At 40.4% G+C, this 22,166-nt stretch overlaps 1 protein-coding gene across 1 annotated transcript in view; it reads right to left on the bottom strand.

The window, feature by feature from the left end:
- Positions 1–78: 78 nt before the first annotated feature.
- The window catches only part of LOC126379723 (neurogenic locus Notch protein), a 189,921-nt gene continuing 167,833 nt past the window's right edge, over positions 79–22,166 (bottom strand). The window contains exons 9-33 of the mRNA XM_050028541.1: positions 21,241–21,355; positions 20,617–20,738; positions 19,961–20,128; positions 19,263–19,401; positions 18,408–18,560; positions 17,909–18,015; positions 17,451–17,564; positions 16,675–16,831; positions 15,786–16,018; positions 15,323–15,468; positions 14,977–15,125; positions 13,990–14,139; positions 13,459–13,598; positions 11,010–13,264; positions 10,508–10,716; positions 9,914–10,114; positions 9,072–9,240; positions 8,454–8,658; positions 8,097–8,253; positions 7,635–7,746; positions 6,804–6,920; positions 6,422–6,542; positions 5,559–5,681; positions 4,921–5,028; positions 79–3,731 (exon numbers count right to left, since the gene is read on the bottom strand). Of these exons, the coding sequence (XP_049884498.1) occupies positions 3,538–3,731; positions 4,921–5,028; positions 5,559–5,681; positions 6,422–6,542; positions 6,804–6,920; positions 7,635–7,746; positions 8,097–8,253; positions 8,454–8,658; positions 9,072–9,240; positions 9,914–10,114; positions 10,508–10,716; positions 11,010–13,264; positions 13,459–13,598; positions 13,990–14,139; positions 14,977–15,125; positions 15,323–15,468; positions 15,786–16,018; positions 16,675–16,831; positions 17,451–17,564; positions 17,909–18,015; positions 18,408–18,560; positions 19,263–19,401; positions 19,961–20,128; positions 20,617–20,738; positions 21,241–21,355 (5,864 nt within the window). The 3' untranslated portion in view covers positions 79–3,537. The remainder of the gene's footprint in view (positions 3,732–4,920; positions 5,029–5,558; positions 5,682–6,421; positions 6,543–6,803; positions 6,921–7,634; positions 7,747–8,096; positions 8,254–8,453; positions 8,659–9,071; positions 9,241–9,913; positions 10,115–10,507; positions 10,717–11,009; positions 13,265–13,458; positions 13,599–13,989; positions 14,140–14,976; positions 15,126–15,322; positions 15,469–15,785; positions 16,019–16,674; positions 16,832–17,450; positions 17,565–17,908; positions 18,016–18,407; positions 18,561–19,262; positions 19,402–19,960; positions 20,129–20,616; positions 20,739–21,240; positions 21,356–22,166) is intronic.

Here is a 22,166-nt window from a genome sequence, read left to right on the forward strand (position 1 = left end):
AATTAATTAAGAGCTTAAAAAACCTGAAAAGAACTTTCTATCACTTTAGATACTAAGGTTTCTAAAAGGAAACAAGTGTTATTTTATTTATTCCTTTATTTTATTGTCAGTTAAGGGGAAAAATATTTAAAATTTAATTCTCCTCAAAACTTTAAAATCTTACAGAGAAATGCATTTCATTATTAAAATAATGATAAGATGTATTTACAGGCGTCTTATTGCTAGAGTTGATCTTCTGAATTAAATTTAAAGTTTACTTTTAAATTACATGTTCCCTAATCTTAAGCTACGTTCGGAAGGCACGAAAGATTGAAGATCCTTGATTTTTTAATTTAAGTGCCCATTTTTACATTTATAAAAGTGCCGAAATTGATTCCTGAATTTTTTGATTGATTTTAAATTCGTGTCTAATACGGTACGGCATGACTTATAAAACGCAAGAACGTTAAAAGTTTTGTAAATTTTTAACTAATATATAAAATTCTCTAGTCTGCGTTTGGTGTCCCTTTCCTTTTCGGCAGATAAGAAAATGACAGGTATAACTTAAAATAAAATTAAGTGGTCTGCAGGAATCCGGGCCATCTTAGTTTTCATTTTCTAAAGTAAACATTTAAAACAAACATGTATTGTATTAGACACGCTGCAATAAAAATTGGAATGACACAAGTCAACCCCTATTTACAAGTATTTTGTACTTGAATACAAAATTATATCTCCAAACAGCACATTTATAGTCAGTTTATTTATATTAGAATGCATTCTAAGGAAGCACAGGTTTCTTACATGTACCCTACTTATTCTAAAGCTAGTAATACACAAATTATCACTAAACTTCCTATCTGTTGACAATTTTGAAAGGGTACGATTCAATTTCAGAAAATAAAATTATTAATCGATTCTGCGCGTTGGCACTCTTTAATGACACAATCTTATGGAACTCAAAACTAAAACCTAAATGCTACGAAGATCATTTTCATTTAATTAAATATTAAAAAAGGAGATAAAAATAATATTTACAAAATAATATAGGCGTAGTGTGACGACATCGGCAGAAGTTTTTAAAACTTAGTATTACAAAATAGTTATGTTAAAAATATATTACACTTAGGTAAAACATGCAAGTTCATTTAACAAATTGAGCATGAAAGATTGCGTAACGATTTAACGATGAAAACGTAATTTAAAGCGACAAATGGAATGGTGAGATCTTACCGTACGCTCTCGTACTTATTGGAAAACTAATTTTGAGAGATGGCATAAATACCTACAATATATTCCTTTAGAACCCATAAATTACAAATTGAGCTCAATATCAGATAATTAAATGGATTCTAAAACAATAAAAATCATTAATATTATGATTTATGACAAGCTATGTTATAACTTCATAAGGTATCTAATCTCCTTGAGTGGAATGAGAGGCCAATTCCCAGGAGTACTCTGAATAACATATTGAAATTAAATGGTCAAAAGTTTTTGTAAATTCTATTTAACTCAGTGACGTTTTAAAGCGACCGTGCCATCTCCCAATCTATTGGAAGCAATCATGGAATGACTTCGAAAAGCGGAAGATATGCAAAACTTCTAAAATGTCTTTTAACTTCAAAACTGAGATTGGTGCCTGCTGAATAGCAACGAATCAGATAAAAAATCTAATTTAAATATTCAAATAAAATGGATAGGAATTTCTGACTGTAAAAGAACAGGCATCAATCTTAGTTCTATATTTTAAACCTTAAAAATGTTCCAATTCTTTGACGCCATTTTGTTTTAACTGTCAAAAGTTTCCGCCATTTTTCTCGTACATTAGGCAAGACGACTTAGTCAAATGGGATACTTTTTACGAAACTTTAAAAACCATAATTTCTATAGAATGTGTTTAGAAGTACAAATGTATAACGTCGCCAATAAACGTGTTCAAACGTCGTACTCTTTGTTATGTAATTGTTATTTAAAATTCGTAAATTACTCAATAAGAATAATGAGATTGATTTTTATCTTAGCCAGTTTTCTATGTCTAGATTAGCATTTTATAATTTACCCAGTCATCTTGCCTTTTCAAATAAGAAAAACAGTCAGCAAATTACATTCATTTTTCAAAATGGCGCCTAGAGTTGGTCGCACTTTGTCTTAAAACAAAAAATCTACATACACTAAAGTACATCTAGGTGCTAAAAGAATCACACATATAAATAATTTTCGTTTACGTTCGTACGCAAAACAATCTCATAAGCGAAATACATAATCCCATTTTATAATAATGATTCAAAACATAGCGTGAAATAAACAAGTAAATTATAAAAACATTTAACAACACAACAATACAGTTTATGATACGTGTCAGAGGTGTAATGATTCGGTGTATTTTATAAAAAAAATATATTTCGCAAAACTCAAACCTACAGTACAATAAAATATTTAAAAACTAACAAACTTTAAGGTTGCAAAAAATAAAAATAAAAACTGTTCGAAACTTTATTAACAAAAGTCTACCTCACAAAAGGCAAAAAAAATGTTTCCAATTCGAAATTCGAATCGAATATTATTATTTTTTTACAATATTCCAATGTTGTGGTTAATTTAAAAAAAAATCCTTTCTTAAAAAATCTTCTTGCAATATTACAAAAAAATGTAGGACAAAAATACACCGAAAAGTTAGTCGTAATCGCGAGATTGCAAGTTCGTGCATTCATGCTCTATACTATGTTTACATTACGAGTCATGGCTGTACAAATCAGTCTATATCTACGGCACTCTAGCACCTTGAGATTTATAAATATTCGAGAACGTATAGCTCATTGTTAATCGACTTTAAAAGTATAAAAAGGAGAGCTCAAAAAGATTCGGAAAGATCATTCGATTCGGTCTTTCATTTTACAAACTTTTGTAACATTTTTGTGCCAAGGTGCTTTTTATAATATCATTTTAATATCTTTTTATTAATTTTCTTGACTCTTTGAGCCGTTCAGTCGTTTTGTCTCGTAAGAGAAATCGCTTTGCCGTTTGTGTGTCGTAGCTTTGTTGCTTAAATGTCCTTTTGATGTTTGAATGGTATGTTAAGCCAATGTCTACTTTTGTTGACACTTCATACAAAAAACCTCGTTTTACACAGACACTACACATTGACGTTATCGTGCACGCGCATCTATGTGTGTGACGTCTGATCTCCATACGATTGAAGACTAAAGTAAGACCGAGGGGGGTGAGGTAAACTTGTTCAGCCGCTGGTGGGGAGCGGAGAGTTGCCTTTCCACGTATTATTATTCTTTATTCTATAGTAATAGTTAAACTTTGAGAAATCCAAATTAGGTTTTAATAACTGCGTTTGTGCCAACCACTGCCATCTAGTGATAGAAAACGGAACTGACGGTTCGTAGTAGCGGCATTATTTTTTCAAGGACATAAAAATTGCTGTAAATATAGGACCATCACCGCAACAAAGCGACAAGCTACGGTAAATCCTCAACACGATCAAATCTAACGTTACAATTGGCGAAAATTTACAGTCAATGTAATCTTAAAACTTAACAATGTTGTCTAAATATAGATGGCTTCCGTGGCCCCTTTGTTGGTCTGTTGTATGTCGTTTGGGGAAAGGGCGGCGCGGTCGGACCAGTCCGAGTGGGGCGACTGCGTGAGTGGTGTTTGGGGGGATGGGGTGGACCAGTGGTCCGGAGACTCGGGGGAGGGGGTCGGAAATGTGTCACCGATGCCCCAACTGCCGTACAGACCTGTGAAGAAAAAGTGTGGTTGTTGAATTTGCAAATATTCTCAGTCTGTGAAAGACAGCCGACTTCCGTAACTCGCACACATTTGCCACTGGTGCTTCTTCTATCGTGTGGGTTGTGAGGTGGAGTACCACCCTCATCACCTCTGGTGTCAGGGTTACTATTGAGCCGCCAAAGGCCCCTGACATGGCTCATGACAACGACTACTTATTTACATCAGTAAGTAGTAACCGCGACCAACGGCTTAACGTGTCCATCTTGCTTTCGGACAATCTGGTGATCAGCCAGTAATGTCCCAACCAAACTAGGGACCACAAACTAATTTTTGTGATATTTCCCCACCGGGAATCGAACCCTGATCGAACTGGTGCTGATTCCAGTACACACCATCTAATTTTATTTTAAGTTATACCTGTCATTTTCTTATCCGCCGAAAAAAGGGACGGGTAATCGACAAGCATAACATTTATGGAACACACTTAAATTTTAGGCAGGAATTTAAACCCCTCGCAAATTTTTTATATTGGCCAATAACCCGACAGAATTGGGTTGACAGCATACGTCAAATGGGTTGCATGCCAGCGAAGTTATTCATTCATTTTAAAATTAACAGTTGTCAATTATCCGTCCCTTTCCTTTTCAGCGGATAAGAAAATGATGGGTATAACTTAAAATAAAATTAGGAGGTGTCTGCAGGAATCGGGGCCATTATGTCTTATCGCCTTTGTATTCGGATCTTGTAGCGTCTGCACTCGGGACAAACTATGTCAATTTTAAATCGATATGTTCATAGGTGGAGCCGTGTAGCTCGATTGCCTCTCACTTTGAGGTCACAGGTTCGAATCCAGTACAGGCATAAACCAATGATTTGTCGAATTTGTTTTAGAATTCATGTTTGGATTATAAATTATTATCACGTGCTCAGAGGTGAAGGTAAACATCGTGAGGAAACCCGCTTTAACGAGAAATGCACTCGAAGGTATGTGACCTAACGTGTATTGGGCTGGTTTTCCCTTCGCTTCTGTAAAAAACCGGACCTGTCAAATCTTCAGGTTAGGTAAGCGGACCCTGTGAAGAACGGGATAATGCTAGGGATATGATGATCTTCATAGGTTACACAACAAGGGATCTCCTACAGTCATGGGTTAGGTCGGTCTTCTATAAGACATCTAAAGTGATTTTAAATACATACCAGACATAAGGTTGGTGATGGCGGGGTGCTGCGCGCCCTGCACCTGCCCAAGCGCAGCCGCGTGCGTCATCACCGCTTGGAGTTGCGTATTGTGCTGGCCGTTAGCACCTGAAAAATAAAATAGCAATTAAAATTGGTTTGTTTTGTTCGTGTACAGGGGGGGGGGGGTTTGTGGTCACGGGGAGTTCGAACCGGACCACATAGGCCTGCACCAATGAGTTATTAAATTGGCTTAAGTGCAGTTGTCACAAATACATTTGGCTCGACCATTATAAACGGCGATACGGCTCACCATATACCACGTTGGTCTAACAGAAAGCTCGGTGAGGTGTGGGTACTTAGTTCTTTTTGGACATCCAAGTGCGATATAGTCGTGAACTTTTGTTGAGTTGCGTTGAAACAAAATCTAAAATGCAATATTGCAATTTGTCATTTATTGCGCATATTATAAACGTAGGTACGTAAGTTCGCAGTGTCAACAAATGTCAAATGGCAATATTGCTTTTATAGATGAATCGCTTCAATATGGCCTTTTTACTTGTAACCCTAGACAGTATTATAATTGCTACTTAATTTTGTAACATAAAACTGAAAAACATAATTACAATAAAAATAAAACTCAAAAATACGGTACTCACTAAGATGCGCGAGCGCCGAGTATGCGGCGGCGTCGAGCTGGTGTTGGTGCGAGTGGCGTAGCGCCGCCATGTGCGCCGGCGACGTCGGCAGCGACGGCCGCGACTTGCCCGGCGACGGAGATCCTGTGATACAAGTATTATGTAAATAACTATTGCCGAATTATCTATAGTTTTTTATGGTGAAAGAATTTTCGAGTAGTTATTCCGAGGGCAGCAGTAACTGTCAGTACTATTCAGAGGCGGAGGACAGGAGTCTTAGCACGGCTTTGAAATAGTCTACTCCGGGCGCCATCCCACAGAGTACTGCGGGGCGGAACGCAAGAGGGTAAAAAGTAGCATGGATAATGCTACACCGACAAGAGCGTGGCTCTTAAATTACCAACGAAGTTTTCAATAGCGACACCACGAAATACAAGGAATCTTCCTCCAAGAAGCTTTTTACATACAACTAATCAAATAAATGCTTATTTTCACATCATCTTCTTCTATCGTGTGGGTTGTGAGGTGAATTACCAACCTCATCAACCCTGGTGTCAGGGTTACTATTGAGCCGGCATGTCATGACTCATATAACGACTACGTACTTACATCAGTAAGTAGTAACCGGGACCAGGCTTAACGTGCCTTCCGAAGCACGGATCGTCTTACTTTCGGACAATCAGGTGATCAGCCTGTAATGTCCTAACCAAACTAGGGACCACAAAGTATTTTTTGTGATTTGTCCCCACTGGGAATCGAACCCAGGACCTCCGGATCGTGAGCCCACCGCTCAACCACTGGACCACGGAGGCCGTTTTATGAGATTTCAGATCAGAATTTTCAGATTACTCAGTTTTTATAAAAATACGGATCTTTCCTCTTACCTATATACGCGTGTGGCGAAGTCGTGTGGTTACTGTGTGTGGGAGAGTGGTTGGAATAGGGCGGCGAAAGCGACGCCCCGAGCGCGCCGCCGCCGTACGACTGATGGAGCGCCTGACCCGTCTGGAAACATAACCAAACATTAAAAATACTATAATGACAATGTCGTACATTCCTGTATCTTTTATGGAACAAGTCAAAATATTGAAAGGTTGGCCGACTTTTTCTTCTGGGGGATTAAAAAGGCCACATACGTAGGGCAAATCGACAAACGCGTTGTCGATTACTGGCTGTATAATACTGTATAATAATACTTATAATAAAGTTCACGAGTTGTTTCTCAGTAACTAGCGAACGGTCTGTAGTAAGTGGTAAGTTGTTTACCTTAACGCAGTCTTCATAGCTGGGCGGCTGTTTGTGCTGCATGAGTTGCTCTATACCGGCGAATTGCGCTATCGCATTCGAGTACAGAGACGTCGCGTCGTACGGCGACGGCAAGTCCTGAAACACATATATAATCAGCCATTTTGTTACACTAACACAGTTAGCTCGACAGATTACAGATGGCGACAGGCTCACCACCTATCACGTTGGTCTAACAAAAAGTCGCACAGTTATTGTATGAGAATGGCCTCCACCAGTGGTTGACCGTTAGGCTCACGATCCGGAGGTCCCTGGTTCGAATCCCGGTGGGGACATATCACAAAAATCACTTTGTGATCCCTAGTTTGGTTAGGACATTACAGGCTGATCAACCTGATTGTCCAAAAAGTAAAATGATCCGTGATTCGGAAGGCACTTTAAGCCGTAGGTCCCGGTTACTACTTACAGATGTAAGTAACTAGTCATTACATGAGCCATATCAGGGGCCTTTGGCGGGGCTCATGGTAACGACTACTAACTTATCAGATGGCACCTTTACCACAACCACACCCCGGACACTTCAGACTTCGTTTTCACAAATATAATACATTGACGTAATCGTACACGCGTATCTGTGTGTGTGACACCATATATGTTTGAAGACTAAACTATGTTCGAGGGGAGGGGGAGGTAAACCTAGCTCAACCGCTGGTGGCGAAGAGTTTTGCCGTTCTATACATGTTGTGCCGACCCCTCTTAGAGTGGGATAAGGGCAGGAGAATGATGATAATGCTACAATTTTTTTACCAAATTCACGCGATAATACAAAGGCAAGACAATGTTGTACGTTACCTGTAAATTTTGGAGCGGTGATTCAACTGGACTGAGACTGGAGCCGAGGCTCTCAACGCTCTGTGGCACCTCCTGCGCCACTTTCTTGTTGTTCTTTTTTACACTCGGTTTCCTGTTACAAACAAAATACTTTGTTATTATATTGTACCAGCTTTCAGGAACTAGCAGGCGGGTTAGTTATCCATAGCATTCAACTCTTTACCAGGCGAAAGACCTCGGAACAAGGTCGATAATCAGTGACTTAGCCCCGTGCTGCGACCTCACAGTAAGTCCAACTGGGTTACCTCGGCTACATTATATACGTACTTAAGTGTAAAATTATTGTTATAAAACACAAGAGGCGTAAGAGGGCTTGGGATGAGTCTTCCGTATGTGACGCTTCTTATCCAGGGCTACAAAGCACAAAACAGATATAACAGACATGATAAGGGGCATAGTATACTGAATCACAAGAGTACAAACCGTCTGATGGCAGTGTGCTGCATATTGTTGTTGTCGTACCCCTGGTCGGGGCTGTCGGGGCCTGCCTTGGCGCGAGGCTTCTTGGGCTTCCCCTTGGCCCCGGACGCGCTGATCACCGTAGGCTGGCTGATCAGCTGCGGGTGAGGGTTTGGTGACGCTGCGGAAGAAGTGACAAGAAATCAGTATAATATCACGTCTCAATCTACATCATTTCGCAAGGTTATGGCTGAGGAGAAGAAATGACAAGAAACTGCAACAGCAAGGCAACATCTTTTAAATCAAGTTGTTTTCGATGAGGGTCACGAGTTCAGAAAACTTGCTGCGCAAGAATTAAAAAGGTTGGAAAATTCAACTCACGCATAAGATGATGGTGTTGAGGCGGTGGCCGCGGGCAGTGCTCGTCTAGTAGCCTTACAATATCATCGTGCATCCGTTCTTGAGCCACGTCTCGCGGAAGACGGTCCATGTGGTCCGTAATCTCTCTGTTAGCCATAGCGTCGAGGAGGGCTCGGCACGCGCCATATGAGCCTTCTCGCGCGCCTAGGAAGAGAGGCGTTTCGTCCTGTAGGGAAGAGAAGAGTTATAGCGCGTTTTTGGTAACGAAGACCAGATATAGATGTCTGATTTCCCAGTTTTTATCCGAAAAATAGTAGTACTGCTATCAGATACTTATCCGACAGATAGAGTATCAAAGTGTATAGTTTATCAGCTTATAATGACGCTGGAATATTCCCTGAAATTACCGTAAGATTAACACAAGACAATTTAAATAACTAAATTCTGAAAACGTGAATCATCTATCGGATAACGCCAGTAGTTATGAGTTACTTATATAACAAATACCGTAAATTGGCAAACATGAAATGTCTTTACAACCTCTTAACTGTAAAGTAATGTTCTTTCCATCGTATTGATGTCAACTAGAAACACTACTACATACACTAGAGTTTACATAACTAGTAAAAAACTACCAACCTTATCATCCTGCGCGTCTCTGTTAGCGCCATGCATTAGTAGTACATTGACGGCATCGACATTATTGACAGCTGCTGCCCAGTGCAGCGCTGTCTTGCCGCTATTATCTGACGCGTTAATATCCGCGTCTGCGTTGATCAGATCCTCTACCATGCCTTCTATCGCCAGCCTGAGGAGAAAAGAACGGTAAGATGTTTGATAAAAGTTTAGATTTAAGTACTTTTTTTTTTTCATTCAAAGCTCTCAAGCTCGTAGGAGGTTAACCAGTTTGAACAGCTCTGCTTGAAAGGATAACAGATACAAACTTTCTTTTGGTCACAGTAAGAGTTCATGGTAGACCGTCAGATTACAATTAGTATCCTTCTGAATAGCGACATATTTATTATACATACACACATGTCATCACCGCTGTATCCCCGAAGGAATAGTTTAGTATTTTTCAAATTTTACCAACCCAATGGTTCAAATTAAATTTTCGAATCAAAACTTAGCTTCTTCTATCGTGTGGATTGTGAGGTGAATTACCAACCCCATCAACCCTGGTATCAAGGTTATTACTGAGTCGCCATAGGCCCCCGACATGACTCATGTAACGACTACGTACTTACATCAGTAAGTAATAACCGGGACCAACGGTTTAACGTGCCTTCTGAAACACGGATCATCTTACTTTTGGACAATCAGGTGATCGGCCTGTAATGTCCTAACCAAACTAGGGATCACAAAGTGATTTTTGTGATTTGTCTTCACTGGGGTTCGAACCCGGGTCCTCTGGATCGTGAGCACAACGCTCAACCACTGGACCACGTGCTTAACTGTAGCGATGATTTTTCTCTCCTTACCTAGCAGCCAAGATAAGCGGGGTGGTGCCATCATGCATTCTAGCGTTCAGATTGGTAGCTCTGTTCCTCAGCAGGATCTGGAAGACACCCATGGCATCGGCAGCTACCGCGGCGTGCAGTGGAGTCCTGCCTGTGTTGTCTTGTGAGTTCGCGTCTGCGCCGGCGTCGAGCAGGCGTTTTGCTGCGTCTGCTCTTGCATATCTGTTGAGGAAGTTAAGGGTTTAAGTCGAGAATTATTTTTAACATTGTTTGATCAGACAAATAGAAAAGCTAAAGGCTCTCAAGCGATATGTTACTGCTGTGATATTTTTTTCTTAAAAACATTAGCATACAACTATATTCCTAATTGGAGTAGTCAGAGGGAAATCCATCGCAAGATGAACTTATTGGCCCGCTTCACCGAGTTTTGTATTTTTCTTTTTTGTTTTATATTCTAGAGCCAATAAGAATATTCAAAATAGTCAACGAAATTTCAGTCTTCGTCTTGTTGGTGACATCTCCTTCGATATTTAAATTGTCATAATTTTGAAATAATATTTTCTGAGATCGCCCAGAAAGCATCGAGGGACAAGAGTAATAAGAAACCGTATTTACCTAGCAGCAAGATGCAGACTAGTTTCTCCAGTCTTGTCCATAGCGGCGTTTAGTTGCGCGCCTTGTGCCACCAGCTCAGATATGATGTGTGCCGTCTGTTCGTCTTCAGCATCAGAGCCAGTGTCCAACCCTCCTCCTCGCACGGCTGCTACCATGAGAGGAGTCATGCCGAGAGGACCTCTAGAGTCTACGTCAACGTGGCCATCGTGCTGTGGAGAAAAAAGCATTCATTATAATTTGTTGTACGTAGATAGGTATTTGGAAATGCGTGCTAAGGCTTCATTGTATTTTTTTTTATTAAATTGTGGTATCACTATTGAAAACTTATCCTATATTCGTACCAAAAAGATAACATAAGATAATTGATTATGATTGATGGATGAGCTCTTGTAAACATGTACTCGTATGAAAGTGAAATTGTGTTTTGTACTACTGTCAATGGATTCATAGTCGTTCGATTTTTTTTAATCAGAAGATATAAAATAGATATAATAATACTTACGATTGCAGGTGGTGTCATCATGCTCGGTGGAACTCTGATATCGGCGGCATCCAAATGCTGTTGGGTCCATACTCTGGAGTCGTGTCCAGCTTCTTCGTAATCTGTAATCGCTGTATGGTCTGAGGCATAACCTCCCGGTGCTCCGTTCGCATCTCCTGGACCTCTCGCCCTCTTGGCCCGAGGAGGAGCCGACCCATCGTCGTCATCATCAGACCAATGTGGCGGACCCATATGACCCCCATTGATATCAACATCGATACATCCCATGGAGCCTTTGTTCAGATTCCTCATTTCCTGACCATCGGGACCACGGCGTCTCGATCTCCGTCTTGTTGAAGAGTTATTACGAATAAACCCTTCCGGGAACCATGTTATTCCTGCCGCTCGTTTCCTTTGAGCAGTCACTAAGACTCCTATTAGTAAACCGGCTAGTAAGACTAATATGACCCCAATAAAGACGTATTTAGAATTTGGCGGCGTGTCTTCCGTGTCTGGAGCTAGAACGCCTTTGACTTGGAATATGGGGAAGTCTGGTGACAAGGAGTGTTTCGACGCTGTTGCTGCTAAGAACTCCGCAGCTTCACGCGCCGAAAAGAAACATTCAGAACCTGACATGGTCGTGCACTTTCTATTATCAATTTCCAAATACACTTGCACTCCAGATTGGGCTTTCTCCGTGAAGAATATGTGGTGTTTCTTGCCGAACTCAGTATCTTGCAGACCAACATCTGTAGTTCCTTTCCATGGGTAAACCATATCATTCCCTAGATGGTCTTTCTTTATAACCACTGTGGTTCGTAGTTGGTGGCCCAAATCTCTAAGGAAAGCTATGGAGTTTTCTTTGAAAGTTCTCATGTCCATTAGTAAGATAATTGACATTACACCTTCGGCTAGATCGGGCGGTTCATTCTCACAATCAAGACCGTCCCAGTTACATTCAGCGTTGTTACAGCCGTAGTCGCAGTGTCCGTTGGCGTAATGTTTCTGGCAGTAAGCGTCATAGATTGGGTTGCAGCGCTGTAACGATTTCTCACAATCCCTTCCATCGAACAGACATGCTTGAGTGTTACAAACTTCATTACATTCGCCGTTCATAAAGACTTCCCAACATTTTATCGGTGCGGTGCAATTTGCCCATGGATTTATGCCCAATGAACAATCGTTTCCGTCGAATTCGCAGGCATATGTGTTACATTCTTCATCGCAATGGTGGTCGGCTTGTTTTTCTTTGCAGCCCATTTTGACGCATTGTTCCCTTTGGAAAGCCAAGTCTAGTTCTTGAAGAGTTAGTGTGTTCTTGACAGGGCTCCCATAGCCTCCTCGGGAGTGAGGATCATGGATATCGCAGTTCTTTCCAGTCCATTGTCTTGGGCAATAACAAAGATAATCACCAGGTTTGTCAATGCATCTTGCTTCTGGATGTTTACAGGGGTTGCTGAGGCATTCGTTTTTGAAGTCAATTTCGCAGTTCACACCTGATAGTCCGGATGGACAATCGCAGACGTAACCTCCTATGTCTGATGTTCTACAGTAGCCTCCATTTTGACATGGATTAGAATCGCAAGCGTAGCCTGAGTACTCGCAGTTTTTACCATAGAATCCATCGTTGCATAGACATTCGTGACCACCCTGGATAGCAGTGCAAATACCTCCATTTTGACAAGGTGAGTTTGCGCAGAAGTTGACTTTGGCATCACAATGTCTTCCCATGTATCCGGGTTTACAGTTGCAGTGGTAATCATTGATCAGTTGAACACAGTCTTGAGTTCCAGGTGAAGCGCACGGATTAGAAAGACATTCGTTGATGTCTCCTTCACATCTTGGCCCTACAAAACCTGGAGGGCACTTACATTCGAAACCACCAACTTTATCTATGCATGTACCGTTATTGTGACAAGCGTCTTGCTTACAATCGTTGACGTTGATCTCGCAAATCTTCCCTAGAGTACCAAAAGGACACGAGCAGGAGAAGTTGTTGATCAGATCATGGCAAGTTCCTCCGTTTTGGCAAGGATTTGGTAGACAATCGTTAACGTTCAACTCGCAGTTTTGACCTTGAAATCCCTTGGCACATTGGCACTGGTAAGTTCCAACGAGGTCCTTGCATATGGCTCCGTTTTGGCAAGGGGCTGAGTCGCATTCGTTAATTTCCTTTTGGCAGTAGGATCCAGTGTAGCCATCGAGACAGTGGCAGCGGTGTGAGTTGCCAATATCTTCGCAAGATCCGTTGTTGCAAAGTTGCTTGAGTTTTACTCCTGCAGAGACAAAAAAAAATTATTTAATTTTAGTCCTTCCAAAGCCTTGTTACTCAATAGATGAAAACAAGCTGCTACTAAAATAAATTGAGATGCTCTTTACCTTTTGAGGTTGGAAAATACAGACCATTTCTATTAACATTAACTGGAAGAGTCTAGTAAAAACAATCGTTGGAAGAAAGTAACACACTTACCTTTCCTTATAGAGGCGTCTTTACAAGATACCATTTCCACGTCGCAAAGCTTGCCAGACCAGCCAGGGGCACAGGTGCAGGTGTATTGAGGTCCCTTCTGAGAGCATGTCGCGCCATTCTCGCAAGGATTGTTTTCGCACCTGCATACAAGTAGTTAAGGTGAAATTACAGTAATATTTTACTAAATATTAACCGTTTCCAGTCGGTAAGCCACATGCCTTGGTTTGTTATTTAGAAAACCTGCTACTACTTGTTAAGAATATCTTTCATTCCTCGTTCTCAAACATCTAACCTTCATTCTAGAGAAAATGATATAAGATTTCAACAATGCCTTCATATGTACTTAACCCTACACGCAGTGTCTATTGTACGAAGGCCGCGATATATATATCACGAGTGATATGTATCCCGTACCTCAAGAGCAGGGAAGTGACAAAATACTCAGTCGGTAAGATGTTTCATAAGCACGAGCAAAAAGCGAAGAAGTCCATAGTATAATTATGAAAAGCGATGAAGTGAAGTAAGACTCACCAATCAACGAAACCCTCGCAATGCTTCCCGGTGTATCCGTAGGGACAGTGGCAGGTGTAGTGTGTCACGTGGTCGTGGCATGTCGCGCCGTTGTCGCAGGGCGAGCTGTCGCACATGTTGATACGGAACTGGCAGTTGGAACCCGTGTAGCTGGGGAAGAAGACATAGAATAAATTATGATTACAACAACATAACAATCAACAGGATCAAGCCTGTATCCCCCGTGGGCAGTGACATCGTAACGAATACTAAAGGGAATGATTCAGACTTGATTGTAAGTTAATATCAAGTGGATTTTTCGGTTGCAAAGTTCATGATTTATTTTAGTTTTTTAAATTTCAATTCTATACTTATGCGATGGAAAATTCCACTGGATATTATCTCAGAATCATGATCTGAATCATCTCTCAAAGTTTTCGTTACGATGTCACTAACACCCTGTATACATCCGCTCCTCGCCAGCTATGTTTAAATTTCTTAAGACCGAATACCCTTTTAAAATTCAAACCCTTTTAAAACTATTGTGAACCTCAGGGGCGAACCTATTGCTATTACCAGACACAAAACCTGGAAACCACGTAATATCAATTATCTATGATTTAAATTCAGAACAACTTTCTCATATCTGTGGATCTAAACATGAATTAAATGTCATAAAATCGAATTTAGTGTTTTAGAGCTGAAGCCAGGATTCTAGTTTGTGACATTACAATATAAGTGGACGCCGTTGCATTTTTAAATACTTGTTATATTTTTTTATGATTTTTAATGTAATGTACCTGTTTGTCTGTATCTGTGGTGTCTGAACGCTTCTCCGAACAGAACTACCACGGACAAACAAAATGTATATTCAAATGAATGATCCAGTGACATAACTTCGCAAGAGTTGCAGTCGAAAGCACTTGCATTAGGTAATTTAATATTTTTACGGAATTTGAAGCTGGTTAGCGGTTGATGCCAAGGGGACAATTATCAAGAATATCTTACCCAGGCGGACAGGAGCAGTTGTAAGAGTTGATGCCGTCGATGCAGCTGCCGCCGTTCATGCAGCTGGACTCGGTGCAATCCTCGTCGTTGGTCTGACAGTTGATGCCAGAGAAGCCCAGTGGACATGTGCACGTGTACGATGCCACATACTGAAAGAGAGAGAGAATTCGTTAGATTAAGAATAAAAATGAGGGTTTTTTTGACGCGAGTTGTTGTAAATTTGCCGGCCGGAAAAATGGGTAGGGTACATTTAAGACAACAGGCCTGAAGGCGCGGAGTTGGACGCAAACTCTCTGCGAAAATTATATTTGAAAGAATTATTCGACAATACAACTTATTTAATTACCTGGTTGCAAGTAGCGCCGTTCATGCAAGGATGAGACTGACACTCGTCGATGTCAACCTCACAGTGCTTGCCGGCGAACCCACTTGCGCACACGCAGTTGTAGTCGCCGATGCTGTCAAGACACGTCGCTCCGTTTTGACAGGGGACTGAAAATAATAGCATGAATATTAATGTTGCTTCAGTGTCCGTAAATGTTTTCTTTTTGTTTTGTTGAGTTATTTATCAGCTCAACTCTTGGTCCTTATTTTTATGCATGCGAAATTGCTCTCTTCTCGACCTTAAGAATGGAATCGAAAAATATAAACATAGTTTATTTCCAAACTAAACAATAACAGGAAGAAGCTTATCTCAGTAGTTCTACTATCCGTTTAAAGTTTAACTACTGTTAAACGTAAACATTAATTTTAACGACATCATCAAATGCTTTAGCTACATCACTAGATTAAAAAAAAACTATACTTACACGAAGCGCAATCATCAGTGTTAATCGCACAATCCTTTCCTTCGTACCCTCTTGCGCAAAGGCATGCGTAGGATCCTTCGGTGTTGATGCAAGTAGCTTCGTTATGACAGGGAGCTGTCACTGCGCATTCGTCGACGTCTCGCTCGCAGAGCGCGCCTGTCCACCCCACAGGGCATTGGCACGTGAACTCTGCGTACGAGGCTTCTGCGATGCATCGGCCACCGTGGCGACATCTGTTAAGGAAACGTCAATGTTACAATTTGATTTTAAAGTAAGTTTAAAGAGAGAGTGAGAAACTGTGTGATAAGAGAGAGATGTGGCGTAAAAGATGATATAGTGACTAAGATTGAGAACGGAATGTTAAGTTGGTTGTTAAGGATAATAGGATTACGAAAGCAGTATATAAAGCGATGGTTCGTAGTAGAGCTGGCAGAGGAAGACCTAGAAGGACGTACATTGACCAGATTAGAGATGTCCTTAGATAAGGTTCAGTACGATGTACTCTGAACTGGCGAGCGTGTATGAAACGATTGATGAATGTGGAGAAAGCAAGAGAAATGACATTATATGCATAATTTTTTGACTTTATCATTATCGGGTAAACATTGGCAACATACAGTCACGAGCAATAACATATACCCGCTTTAGAACCCTGTCGCACTATCATATTTGACATTTAATGAGGCTTAAGGTTTAATTTGTCAAAAAAGTCAATGTGACATGGTTTCAAAGTGTATACATATTAGTGCTCGTGACCGTACATAGTTCAATGCACAGACTCCACTTATTAGCATTACTATAGCTAACCCGTCGTATATCGGAACGCAGATATCAACCAGACCCATTCAATCCATTACTCCTAAAATTAAAACTGGATATATAAACGTACTGGTTAGGAGAGCAAGGATCGAGCGTGTTCTCGCAGTTGCGGCCGGAGTGGGGCGGTGCGCACACGCAGCGGTACCCGTTGACGAGGTCGATGCACGAGCCGCCATGCAGGCACGGGTTGCCGGCGCAGTCGTCGATGTTCGTCTCGCAGTTCACACCTGGGAATTAAGGGGTTGTTTAGTAAGTCCAAAAAGTAGAAAAAATAGGGAAGAATAGCGGTTTTGAACAAGACATCTTCGATGTGTTTTCAGGTACTGTTTAAGCTAAGTAGTATCCTACAAAAGTCGCATTTTAGATAAAAATACTAATTAAAACACTTAAGTATTCATCAGTCATTTATCAGTCATCCCGTGATCATGGCACTTGCAACAGTGTCGAAATATCGGGAGTCTCATATCCCTACTTTAAACGCGGTAAGAACCCGTTATTATGTGTTTTAATTATAATAACGACCGCGTAAACTTAAAACAATGTAAAAATACTAATGCTGAAACAATATTCTCGTGCGATTGTGTTATTCTAAACATAAATTATAGACGCGACTACATTAGACAACATCTCCAAAGTTCTTAGTAATCAAACTTGGGTGTTTATGGAGACTCTCACACGACGCTAATTTTGCGCGGAGCGTCGTGTGAGTGACGAGTTCGCATTGATTTGTATGCACGGCATTACATACAAATCAATGCGAACTCGTCGTGTAAGAATCGCCTATGTACCACTTTACCTCTCTTCACGTACCATCTGAGTGAGAAATATAAACCTGATGCTGCTTACCAGTAAATCCCAGAACACAGTCGCATTTGTAAGCGTTGAGCCTATCGTGACAGGTTCCACCGTGTTGGCAAGGATTGGAGCTGCATTCGTCTATATCGCGTTCACAGCGTTGACCTAAAAGCACAACAATCCAGGTAAGTTTCTTTTTTAAGGTGACTTATTGTGGTTTGCCACATATGGCATTCACTACTCCTTCCTTTACCACATATGGCAGTCACGTCAATTTTATGCAAAAATTTAAAAAACTCTCCCAAAATTTTATATTGGCCAATAACCTTACAGAGTTATTCATGATTGCATATCAGCGAGATACCTATTTTACTCATTTATTTCAAAATTAACAGTTGTCAATCATCCGTCCTTTTCGTTTTCGGCGCAAAAGATAATGATAGGTATAACTTGAAACTAAAATTAGGAGGTGTCTGCAGGAATCACATTACTTTATAAATATTACGTACCTCCGTATCCTGGTAAGCAATGACAGATGAACTGATTGACACCATCCTCGCAAGTTCCTCCGTTGATGCAGGGATTCGAAGCACACTCGTTCACATCGGATAAACATCTGAAAACACGTTTAAGTTTTATTGACAATGTTTCCATTCATGGCTCGCTAGATGGCGACACTGAGACGTGAGGTCCCACTGTCAATCTACTAACAAACTAAGGCAGAAGGGCATAACCAAACTGACAGGACTAAAGCAATAGTACTTCGAAATCGTCAAAATGCTAAATATAAAATAAAAGGCAAACAAAAAAACTGACTACGTTATTTAAAGACAAAGTCAAACTACTTAAACATGTATTGACATAACCCTCCTTTTTGTTTCGCCGCAGTCGGGTAAAAATAGTAACCAATTTTCTTCTTTCTTTTTCTATTTGACACAATGGAATGTCATCGAGAATACGACCCTTTTAACCCGCAAAAAAGATATCACAAGTAGGTAAAAAACTTACCTAGCATCATAATACCCTCTGGGGCATTCGCACTGGAAGCCATTGATTCGGTCGATGCATTTGCCACCGTTGGCGCAAGGGTTGGACAAACATTCGTTGATGTTGGTCTCGCAATGTTGGCCCGTGAATCCAGGTATGCATTCGCAGGTGTATCTAATGAAGAAGTGGTTTTAATTAGATTTTGGAATTTAAACAAAAATTTAGACGTTTCTTGAAGGTTGTCATACGAAAATTGAAAGATCGTTCGCCAATATTCAGCGTACCTTAAAAACAAGCAGCGAGCAAGTCCATGCAAGTACATAATTTAGAAAACGATGCAAAAAGTCGGAAAAATACATCATAAACTGCCTATATACGTCCCACTGCTGGGCACAGGCCTCCCCTTATTCAACCGGAGGGGGGAAAAATACAATAAAACATTATTTTAAAACGACGTACTTGAAAGATGCATAACAAAAACTAGCTACATGCACTAACAAAAATGAAAACAAAACAATCGTGAAAAACCAAACATGGACTTACTCAAAATAGTTATTGCTGCGTGAAATGAAAGTGAAGAAAGAGTTGAATAGACAGAAATAAATAAAGATGATGAAGCAGTAAGGTGATTTAAGAGTGACATAACAATAGAAGAAAGTATAACTCCTGCGAATAAACTATACCAGGAATGGTATGAACCCCCTTGACACGAGGTGACTGGTTAATTCGCACGGGTTATTATAAGGTACAAGAAAGAGAACAGTGACGCAGCAGAAGATTATGCGTGATGCGATTAATTTGATTTTTATCTGTGATAAATTTAATATGAACCAAATAACAAAGACAATTACAATTAAGTAGATATCAGATACAAACCTGTTGATTCCATCGATGCAAGTGGCCCCGTTTCTGCAAGGGTTGGAGTAGCATTCGTTCACGTTGATTTCACAGTTTCGGCCTGAGGTACCGGGCTTGCAACGACACTGGTAGCCATCTATGAGGTCCTCGCAATGTCCTACGAGCAAATATATAACATGGAGTAACTACTGATAATGCACCTGACCTGACAGATGAATTCAAATGACAATAAAAGTTATAGCATTGGTGAAAAGGCGAAAGAGACAGCTAAATAAAAAAAAAACCAATGACAAGCGCTTTTGTCCTTAGAACATGATTAATGAATAGACAATAACGTTTGTGTACAAATCACTAGATGCGGCACTAAGCGCATTTGATAAAATTTTACAAAATATTACAAAGAGCGATATGCATCGTTTTTCTTTTGATGCTAACATAGCTGAAGTTAAATGATTACCACGTGCTCAGTGGTGAAAGAAAACATCGTGAGGAAACTTACAATCCCGATAAATGCGCTTCGGAGGTATGTGACCTGACTTTTAGACTGGAAAGTTAGACAGGCAGTCGCTTATGTAAAAACACCGGAGGTGTCTACTTGTCAGGTTAGGTAAGCGAACCCCATGAAAAACGGGATAACGCTCAAGACCTGATGATGATGTTAACATAGTTGAAATATTCCGCCTGTCCTAGAAGCGAACTTGAATACCAATTCTTACCTCCAAACTGGCAAGGGTTGGACTCGCACTCGTTGATCTGGGTCTGACATACCCGGCCAGTGTACCCTGGGTGACAGTTGCAGGTGAAGCTGTTGTCACCATCTATACACTCCCCGCGGTGACATGGAGCTGATAGGCAGTCGTTGATGTTCGTTTCGCAAGACATTCCTGGAATGGATTAAGAAGTTTATTAATTGTTGTGTGTGTTCTAGCCATAGATTTGGAGATTGGATCTGTTGGGATCATCAGTATTCCTTTGCCCTTATCTCACTTCAAGTGGAGTCGGCACAACAAATATTCCTCTTCCATCCATCTTTCAGTCCTCATCTGAGTACTCACACTTTTCACACACATATCCTTCTTCACTCAATCTATCTACAGTTTTTTTGGGTCGTTCCTTACCTCTATATCCATCCACATTTATGCTCATCACTTTCTTCGTAATATGCTTTTCATCCCTCCCCATAACATGCCTATGCACGTTGGATAGATTGGGGCGTCGAGTCAAAAATGAATAAAAATACTATTCCACATCGAAGCAATTCATCTAAGAAAGCAATATTGCAATTTGACATTTGCGCATATAAAAATAAGTGAGTAATGCAAACAAATGACAAATAGCAATATTGCTTTCTTTTATAAATAAAACCACTTACCAGTATACCCAGGAGGACATTCGCAGGTGTACCCAGCGATGGAGTCGTGACACGTGCCTCCGTTGCGACACGGACTCGACGCGCAATCATCGATGTTCACCTGACAACGAGCCCCCGTGAACCTGTACACAGAGATTTTTTAGAATTGTTGAGGTATAAAGGAGACAGGAGAACTTCTTTGCGTTGTATCATGGAAATGTTCAAAAAACGAGTTAACAGCGCTCTCAAATATCAGCAAAGTTACCAACATGCAGCGCCCTTGGTATCGCCAATGTATAATCAACTTGTTATTTAAAATGCAGGGTTTTCTTTTTAGAGATATAACCCAGGTACTTTCAATCAATAATTGATAATTGTACAAGGTGTTAGTGACATCGTAACGAATACTGAGGTGGATGATTAAGACCATGATTCGGAGTTAATATCAAATTCCACTTGATATCAACTCTGAATCATAGCCTGAATCACCCCTCAAAGTTTTCGTTACGATGTCACTAACGCCAATTTGCTGTATAAGCATGGCTCAGTCTTAGTTCCTCAACAATAGGGACAATATAACAGTATTGACTTCAGATTCAGATTCTTTTAGTTTTGAGCCAAACCATAAGGACAAAGGGTACTTACCCAATAACACAAGTGCATCGAAAAGCGTTGATCATGTCATGGCAGACTCCGCCATTCAGGCAGGGGTTGTTGGCGCACTCGTCTATTTCCACTTCGCATTGCGTTCCCGTGAATCCTGTAAAGAAAAAAAGTTCTTATTAGATATGGCATTTAAACAAGTACTTAGGGGTTGTACTTATATAGTCACTGTGGTCATGTCCTACACTAGCTTGCTTTTCAAACGGGGAGCGGCAGTTCGAACCCCGATACTAGACTTGTACCTATGAGTTTTTAATTTATCTTAAGTGCAGTACAAAATAAGGCTGTACCAAGTCCAAAATAATTAAAAAATCTACCGAGTAAAAAGTTAAGTGCATTATTACATCATAAAACAATTTTAAGCAAAAGCGAGCAAAGAACTTTTATGAAAAAGAAAATGAACTAAAAAAGAACATGGTGGCAGAGATTTGCGATGGTGCATATTCATAGCCTCAAACAGACTTAAGAGTTTGTTAGCTCAGCTGTCAATAAAACCAAATGTTTTGCAATTACAGTAAGTAACTAAAGCACACCCTAAATTATCCCTTATGTCTTGAACAGGAACGCATAAACTCCAGACTTAGTTACAGACATTTAACTTGTAAAGTATGAAAATAATGAACAGCTACAAAATATCTCGAAGCAAGCAGTAAAATTCGATGAGCTAATAACATTGTCAAAGGTGACCTATAGGAAGATATTGGACAAGTCGCATGGTAACTACATGGTGATTAATTTAATGGACAGGCAAATGTTGGAGACATGTTCGAAAATAAAGACTTTGGAGATAAACGTTGAAATGTTGGTCCTTGTAGAAAGCTGCACAAGTCGCGAATGTTGTGTCTTATAAAGAAGTCAAAAAATTGGCCTTTAATAGACAAGAATAGAGAATGCTCCACGAACAAGAG

This window comes from Pectinophora gossypiella, chromosome 3, assembly GCF_024362695.1.
Source record: "Pectinophora gossypiella chromosome 3, ilPecGoss1.1, whole genome shotgun sequence".
NCBI classification, from domain to species: Eukaryota; Metazoa; Arthropoda; class Insecta; order Lepidoptera; family Gelechiidae; genus Pectinophora; species Pectinophora gossypiella.